This window comes from Taurulus bubalis (genome assembly GCF_910589615.1).
Source record: "Taurulus bubalis genome assembly, chromosome: 15".
NCBI lineage: Eukaryota > Metazoa > Chordata > Actinopteri > Perciformes > Cottidae > Taurulus > Taurulus bubalis.
This window is the reverse complement of record NC_136603.1, coordinates 8,635,758-8,644,341: the sequence shown is the minus strand read 5'-3', so window position 1 is coordinate 8,644,341 and position 8,584 is coordinate 8,635,758. Positions and strand designations below refer to the sequence as shown.

General features: G+C 42.9%; 2 protein-coding genes across 2 annotated transcripts; one reads left to right on the top strand and one right to left on the bottom strand.

Moving 5' to 3' along the window:
* Positions 1 to 369: 369 nt before the first annotated feature.
* Positions 370 to 2,073, top strand: LOC306747759 (frizzled-7-A-like; the record flags this gene model as incomplete). Its single annotated transcript, XM_079230852.1, has 1 exon — positions 370 to 2,073. One exon carries the CDS (start codon positions 370 to 372, stop codon positions 2,071 to 2,073), a length of 1,704 nt encoding a protein of 567 aa, XP_079086978.1.
* Positions 2,074 to 7,004: 4,931 nt separating this feature from the next.
* Positions 7,005 to 7,970, bottom strand: LOC306748108 (olfactory receptor 6B1-like; the record flags this gene model as incomplete). The annotated part of the gene is made up of 1 exon (XM_079231234.1): positions 7,005 to 7,970. One exon carries the CDS (start codon positions 7,968 to 7,970, stop codon positions 7,005 to 7,007), a length of 966 nt encoding a protein of 321 aa, XP_079087360.1.
* Between the last annotated feature and the right edge of the window lie 614 nt (positions 7,971 to 8,584).

Genomic DNA, 8,584 nt, shown 5'->3' with positions numbered 1-8,584 from the left:
GTCTAGTTCGGCGCTAAAGTAACCGCGGGCACGCGTCGCACGCGCTGGAGTAACTTGGGTTCGCGCAACTTGGAAGAAAATGGGACTTTAAGTTGTTTTTCACCGGGTCGGGAGTGAGAGTGGGCTGCCTGGAGTCACTTACAAAGACCATCAAGAAGTCATGACACGGCGAACATTTCACTTGGATTTATCGTCGTAAAAACAGGAGGGAAAGACGGCTACCGCCATTCCAGCTCGAATTACTCGGACCACAAGCGAAGTTTCGCGACATTTAATGTAGATTTCTTTGCTTTTTTTGCCGTTTTCAAGTCGCCCTACTTGGATCAAAGTTTTTCCTTCCCTCCCCCCTCCTCCTCCTCCTCCTCAACTATGGCGGCGGCCAGGTCCACCACTGGCTCCGTGTTGCTGCGGATCATGTGGCTTGTGTGCGGGCTCTCTTTTTCGTCCACTTCGGCTCAAAATTACAACAGCGAGAGCGGAATATCGGTGCCAGAACACGGATTCTGCCAGCCCATCTCCATCCCGCTTTGCACCGACATCGCCTACAACCAGACCATCATGCCGAACCTCCTGGGCCACACGAACCAGGAGGACGCCGGACTGGAGGTGCACCAGTTCTACCCTCTGGTGAAGGTGCAGTGCTCCGCGGATCTCAAGTTCTTCCTCTGCTCCATGTACGCGCCCGTGTGCACGGTGCTGGAGCAGGCCATCCCCCCGTGCCGGTCCCTGTGCGAGCGCGCCCGCCAGGGGTGTGAAGCCCTCATGAATAAATTCGGCTTCCAGTGGCCGGAGCGGCTCCGCTGCGAGGCTTTCCCCGTCCACGGAGCCGGCGAGATCTGCGTGGGCCAGAACACATCTGAACCCAGCAGCCCGTCCTCCTCCTCCCCCAACGCGCCGGACCTGGTTACCCTTCCGACAAACATAGGCCGACCCAACCAACGCCCGCCCCAAAACAACCAGTACCACCAGTTCTCGTGCCCCCTGCAGCTGGAGGTGCCGCCCTACCTGGGCTACCGGTTTATGGGGGTCAACGACTGCGGGGCCCCATGCGAGCCCACCAAACCAACCGGCATCATGTATTTCCGGGAGGATGAGGTAAAATTCGGGCGGCTGTGGGTCGGGATCTGGTCCATCTTGTGCTGTGTGAGCACCTTATTCACAGTGCTCACCTACCTGGTAGACATGCGGCGCTTCAGGTACCCGGAGAGGCCCATCATCTTCTTATCCGGGTGCTACTTCATGGTGGCAGTTGCCTACGCCGCTGGGTTTTTCCTGGAGGACAAAGTTGTTTGTGTGGATAAATTCAAGGATGACGGTTACAGAACAGTGGCCCAGGGCACCAAGAAGGAGGGCTGCACCATCCTCTTCATGGTGCTGTACTTTTTTGGCATGGCCAGCTCCATCTGGTGGGTGATTTTGTCCCTGACCTGGTTCCTCTCCGCCGGGATGAAGTGGGGCCATGAGGCGATCGAAGCCAACTCCCAGTACTTCCACCTGGCCGCGTGGGCCGTCCCGGCCATCAAGACCATCACCATCCTTGCCATGGGCCGGGTGGACGGCGACGTGCTGACCGGGGTGTGTTTCGTTGGGATCTTCAACGTGGACGCGCTCCGCGGTTTCGTCCTGGCGCCGCTGTTCGTCTACCTGTTCATCGGCACGTCTTTCCTGCTGGCCGGCTTTGTGTCCCTGTTCCGGATCCGCACCATCATGAAGCACGACGGCACCAAGACGGAGAAGCTGGAGAAGCTGATGGTGCGCATCGGGGTGTTCAGCGTGCTCTACACGGTGCCGGCCACCATCGTGATCGCCTGCTACTTCTACGAGCAGGCCTTCAGGGAGCACTGGCAGCGGACCTGGCACATGCAGACCTGCAAGCGGTACGCCGTGCCCTGCCCGGTCCACAACTTCGCCCCCATGACGCCGGACTTCACCGTGTTCATGATAAAATACCTGATGACCATGATAGTCGGGATCACCTCGGGCTTCTGGGTCTGGTCCGGGAAGACTCTGCAGTCATGGCGGAGGTTCTACAAGCGGCTCAGCAACGGCAACCACGGGGAGACAACGGTGTGAAGTTTTGGAGTAGAGAAAAAAAGAGGCCACGATGTTTTGGATATAATAACCATGTAAATGAGGTCAAATAGCTTTCATTTTTAATACTATTTTTGACAGTTTGTTTTAATGTTTTGACAGCAATTCAGTCACACAACCAAACTTTGATCTATATTCGATAGAAGTTGGCTGATTTCTTATTTGATTTTTACATTTGTTTTGTCATCATCAGACAGCCCACACTCCTGGTTTTTGCATCTTTTGGATTATAAACTGGTGCGAATGGCCATACTGGTCCCTGGACTGTATTGCCTGACTGATGAGGTTACTTTTGATATGAAACTCCCTATTATTGATTTATATCCTCAATATCACAATTTTGTATGTACTTCCTGTCAACCCTGGTGAGAGTTTCTCACCATAACAGAAAAGACTGATGTGTCAAGTGTGGCCTTCTGCCCATGCTGCAGCGCAAAGGTCAAAGGTTTGGCCCCGACAGCCGCCGCACCCCGCTGACTGTGAATTCATTAATTACGGATGCCTGGATTATACATTGCTTTAATATGTGTGTGAGAAATTGCAGAGTACAATCTCGCCTGTTTTTAATCTGAGAAATAATCCATCAACTCATGACTCACCTGTCATGTAGCTGCCCAAAAACCCAAACTTTTAAACTTTTATTTCCTTTTTGCTTTATTTTTCCGACTGAGTATTTGCTCTTGTATTGAATGTTCACTCCGAAGGTGAATGAAGTTATGTATTGGTTTGCACAGCTGTCCTAAAGGTTAAAAGTGTTAAAAATGACGGATTTAAACAGTTAAAGAGACCACACACACACACACACACACACACACACACACACACACACACACACACACACACACACACACACACACACACACACACACACACACACACACACACACACAGGCCTCCACTCTGCAATGAAGACACAACCGCTCATTGTTTGTCTCTGTGTGTGGTCTCTCAACTGTTAGATCCCTCCATCAAAAACGACTTTTAAGCTTTTAAGACACCCAAAGCACCATTTCAAGGATACAGATTTGATCCACGCAGAGTGGAAATGGTCGCTCCGGATTCCGATGTTATTTTATCCCGGATAAAGATGACCGTACACATTCACGCCTGTATTCTTCCCAGTGTAACTGCCCCCCCATCCCTTTATATTTTCACTTGAAGTGTCTCATGGTAACATGCAGACTGAACATTTAAGAGTTTTTAATGAGTCATTTTATTCTAAGAGTCTGGGCTACGTTACAGAAGCCTTCAAATGCAAAGAAACTGTTTTTTTATTTTCTCTGCGTCTGGAAACAGGACTCATGTTTGATGTTCTAAATCATGGAAACGCCGGTAGGAGGTCAAAGGTCACAACTGTGGGAATATTTTTTTATTTCGAGGCGGAGAAAGAGCAGTGGAGACAGACTGTGCCGTGTTCTGCAGAGGTCGAGGGTCGTATCTGGAACCAAATCACTGGAGACAATACAGCAATTTATTACTACAAAATTGTAACTAACTGGACACCTTTTTTAAAAAAAAATAAATCCCTAAAGTGTTTTCGGAACTATTCTTTGTTGTATTTTTTATTTTTTTTTAAACTTCTGTAGTTTTTGAAATGTCAGTGGAAACTAAACACTAAATTCAAGTGAGGAAACTAACTTTAGAATAACAATGTCCTCACATTATTGGTAATAATGGCATCAACATAAAACAAAAGTAGCCAGTGATTTAGTCCCAGGAATCCTCTGTTCTATGCAGCACACCGGCTGTTTGAATCTATTTAACAAACCAGTTTATTTCTCGCTCTAAATAATAAAATCAGAAGGAAAACTCGTGGGGAAACATGAGCAGAAAAGCGTGTTTTCATCCTGACTGATGGCCGCATATGTTTGTCAGAAGGTTTCGTTTCTTGTTGTATAGCACATGATCTCTGCATAAGTCACCTGTAAATGATGAATTCAAACATCCGGCAGCAATAAGGGTAAACTCACAACATAATGGCCTTATAGACCTGCTATTTTTGTTATGCCTAATCTCTTAAATTCTGTCCTGAATCCACACTAATACTAGATATATACCCTAAGTACCAATCTTATACTGTTAAAGCAGTTTGTATACAAGAACTGTCACATTTCCCATGTGAATGCACTACATACCTCAACAATGGTTAAAGTTAGTACGTAGGATTGAGTTAGGAAACATGTAAACACTCCTCTACACGAGTCATCTCTCGTCTGTGTTTTAAGTAAATGGTGCAAAAGTATTCTGAGATCCTCCCGTATCAATGATACCAGACCCATGTGTTTGTCTTGTACTACGTTTCCAGAAGGATTATGAGTGTGTGTGTTTTTGTTTTTTTTATTGGAACATATGCAACCTACCAAGAAAACACAGACTCTGTTTTTAAAGGCATATTGTATTTATGGGGATACTCATTTTTGTCTTTTTCACTTGTTTTTTAATGAGATAAACCTGTTGTATGTGTACAGTTTGAATAAAAATGATACGGTTTGTAATGCATTGATCCCTGTGGTTTGTATGCAGCACAGTTGAGCTTCACAGTAGATTCCTGACCTTGGAAACAGCGGTTGACAAAACAATCTCAATCGCAGAGGAAGTATAGACATTGATTGTTTTGTCAACATATGCGTGGTATTTATTGTTAAATAACGCACCACCTAAACCATGTTTGGCCGTTAATGCCTTCTACCGAAACCTAATGGCACGGCGGGGAAATAACTTTTCATTCATGGGCAGGAGGACACATGACTTTCTAGACTTAGCAATGACACACAGGCCACATTGTGATGCTGCTTAGCAGGACATTTGGCCAAGAAGTGATCAACAAGCCCTGTAGCCCTTAATGCTATCCATAACTTGATATCCTCCATTGCTTGCACTGTCTTTAGAATCATATGCTGCATATGTCTGAAAAGACAAGGAATTTGACTGCAGCTGTAATCGTACAAGAAAAAAGCAATTCTGTGTAAATGTGAAAACAGTGCGTTTTGTCAAACCACCCCCATTCAGACAGAGCAACATGACTGAGAATAGTTCTTAAATCGGGTGATGTTGTTTACCTGCAAACATATGTTACTCAATGAAAGTTGAACAGACCGACACGTCTTAAATAAATATATCAGCATTGAACAAAAGGTGTTTTTTTTGTTTAGGGTTGTTTTCAGCTGCACATCTGTAAAAATCCCCTGCAACATATTGTTTTAGTTTGCGGCGCTGCAGCATCCTCTACAGACAGGCAAACAGAAGTACACAAATAGTTAATTCTAAGGGAGAAAGAGGAGAAATCTCCTTTGATGTTGGCTGGAGGGAAAGGTGCTGGACTGAGAACAGAACTGATGTTTCTCTCTCACTGAGATTCTACTGAAGCAGAAGATCACTGATGTGCAACAGCACCTCATACAAAATCGATACACAAAAGTTACATTTAATATGCCACTGATTTCCATGTGGCAGTGATGATTACCTTCTGTGTTCGTCACTTCTCAGCAAATCCAGCAATAACTTTATGATTTTATCAAATGTATAAATGTAGGAGCCCTAGTGGGGCTCGTTGGAGTAAAGACAGCTGAGGGACAAAGAGTACTCCTCCCATTAAGCATTGCACTGCTATAACATTGTCGAACCTGGAGCCTACATTACCCACAATGCAACTTAACTGCTGTCTATTTCCCCTCCATTTATCAACCTTGTAGTCTTCACCCAAACCGACATATGTGTCAGTCTTTACGAAGTGCTTAATGCAACTTGTTGTCCTCTAACATGTAATGTTCTCCACAAGACCTGCGACCAGTTCTCAGAGGTCGCACACATTTACACTCTGGTCTGATGCTGCCCTCTGGTGGCAAAAGCAATCAATGAATGCATTACTCTGCCTGTTGTTACAGTAGGCATTCATGTAGAAAACTATGTTGGATAACAAACAACTCCTCACTCAAGATAGAAAAAATAAACAAACACAAATAAGAATATTTTCAACATAAAATTGCAAGTTCACATCTGTAATGAGATGGTGGTGATATTGTTCTGTTAAAAGTAAAGAGTGAAAGAGTGAAACCAGGATACAAAAATGCCATTGCTGACCTCCTGTCCCGTGACTGAGGACTAACGGTCTTGTTTGTTTAGCCCTATGGCTATCATCCATCATGATATGTAACTGAAGACACTTACTATCCCGGGTCTGTTTGTGTTTTACATTTGATAGAATATCAACATTGGTTGTTTAAGTAAAACACATGCATGGTTGTAATTGTATAGCAAATGAACATCAGTGTGTAGCTGTGTGCACGTGATGTCAGGTTCAAAGTTACCTTTATTATGAGTTGAGTTTTAGACAGTTAAGCATTGTTGACTATTTGTTTGTTTGTATATATGTTTGGTTAAACGTGTAGCAGGGCCACTCTTGTAAATAAACACCTTTTGTTTTCCAGACAAAATGTTATGTCTGCCTCCTACCACTTTCTAAAGCACTCCAGTCAGGCTTCCTCTCATCCTCAAAAGAGTTTCAGAGGTGTAATCTTTTAATGTAGTACACGTGTGGTATTTTGATACTATTCATGGTGAATTTGAGAGATAATGAGAATCTCTGTGTACAAAATGGAAGCATACGCTGTGTTGTGCTTGTCAACCCAAGTGTTGTATCTGTATTTTGCAGAAAACATTCATTGTATGTGTAGCACCAGATTGGTCCTCTGTGCACACAAACACATGCTTCATTTTCTTTTGTTTTAAGTTATTAAAAAATGTAGGTACATAATAAAACAAATATGTATTTCTATCAAGCAGAAGTATTGTACATGATAGTGTTGTTTTGGGAAAACACTATTGCAACATTAAGACAAATATTTAATTTAGTTTCAAATGTTTTTCATGGTGACGGAAACACATCAGAGAACAGTGTACAATATCCCAAATATTTATTTTCTATCAAATAAAATTATTTTACATGATTGTCTTATTTTGGGTAGCTTCAATCCATACATAAAAGGGGTGATCATTGGTTGCACAATGAAGATATATACAGATAAAGTAATGCGCACTTTATCTGGTACACGGGCCACATCAAACCTGGAATCTGCAAAATTAAAAATGGCGCTAAGAAACATATTTGACAGTGAGACAATCTGAGGTGTGCAGGTGCTAATGGCTTTCTGTTTGTTTTCTTTGGATGTATTTAGACAAACCGACAAAATCTTCACATAAGAGACTAAAATAAGACTTAATGGGATAACCACAGTCGCAAAGGCAAAAAGCAGGTCAGATATGCTGGCAAGTACTGAGACTGAACATGCAAGTTTTATCACTAAGTGGTGGTCACAAAACACTTTGTCAATGACATTTCCACAAAATGTCAAAGGGATGATGAATGAAAATGAGAAAATAAAGTTAGCAAATGAATACATCCATATAAGCAGAAGCATCTTACCTACTCTCCCTCTGCTCATAATGACATTGTAGTGGAGAGGATAACATATACAGACATATCTGTCATAGGCCATAGCTGCTAAACTGCATAACTCAACAGAACTACATGTGTAGATACAACACATCTGCAGAAAGCACCATGGCAGTGTCACCTCATGTGTATCGGAAAACATCTGTGAGAGCAGAAGAGGATACAATGAAGTGCTACCACCCATTTCATTCACAAATAAATTACATAATAATATATACATCGGCTCATGCAATGTCCTGTCCATATATATGACCACAATAAGAATTGTGTTTGACACACAAATAGAGAGGTACCATAACAGCATTATGATAAAATACAGGTATTTTAAGTTTCCAATATTACCATATGCAGCCAGCACAAAAGACACAATCTCAGTTGAGTTCTCCATCTCTTTCTTGTGCACTATGCGTGAGACAAAGTAGAACATAGGGGGGAAGAAGCAGAAACACTGGTTTAGTAATGTTGTCATCTATTATCCTTTTTAATAATAGCTCAACTAAATATTCTACCTGCATTAACATTTTCTTATCATTGTGGTGCAAGGCAGGCAAACACATTGAGGAGCTTTTCTTGGCCGTTAAATTCCAACGGTACAGTCACAACTAATAAAAAATGAACCTCACCGGTTTGAATTTTGTCCAAAGTTATTTTCCCCATCAACTGAGATAAATATCAACACCTCTAATCACATAACAACATTTATCATACATTTGAAAAAAAAATCACAATTTACACTCTTTACCCAAGGCATCTCCAACAGATGAAAGCGTCCAGGCGTCTGCTGCGACCCTCCCAACTGAACAAGACAAAAGCTTCTGCTGAACTTTATACACGTCTTGTTCACATTGGTGGGTTGGGCGACACTGAATTTACATTAAAAATTAATATGTAATTTCATATATTCAAATTTTGATTTGTTGTCTTCTTCTGTCCCCTCCATTGTTTTGTTTTTCCTCAGTTTTCCTCTGCAGGAAGTACACATTTTAGCCAAAACCTGCTGGAAACGTATACATAGACAACAAAACAAAAACAAAAAGATGC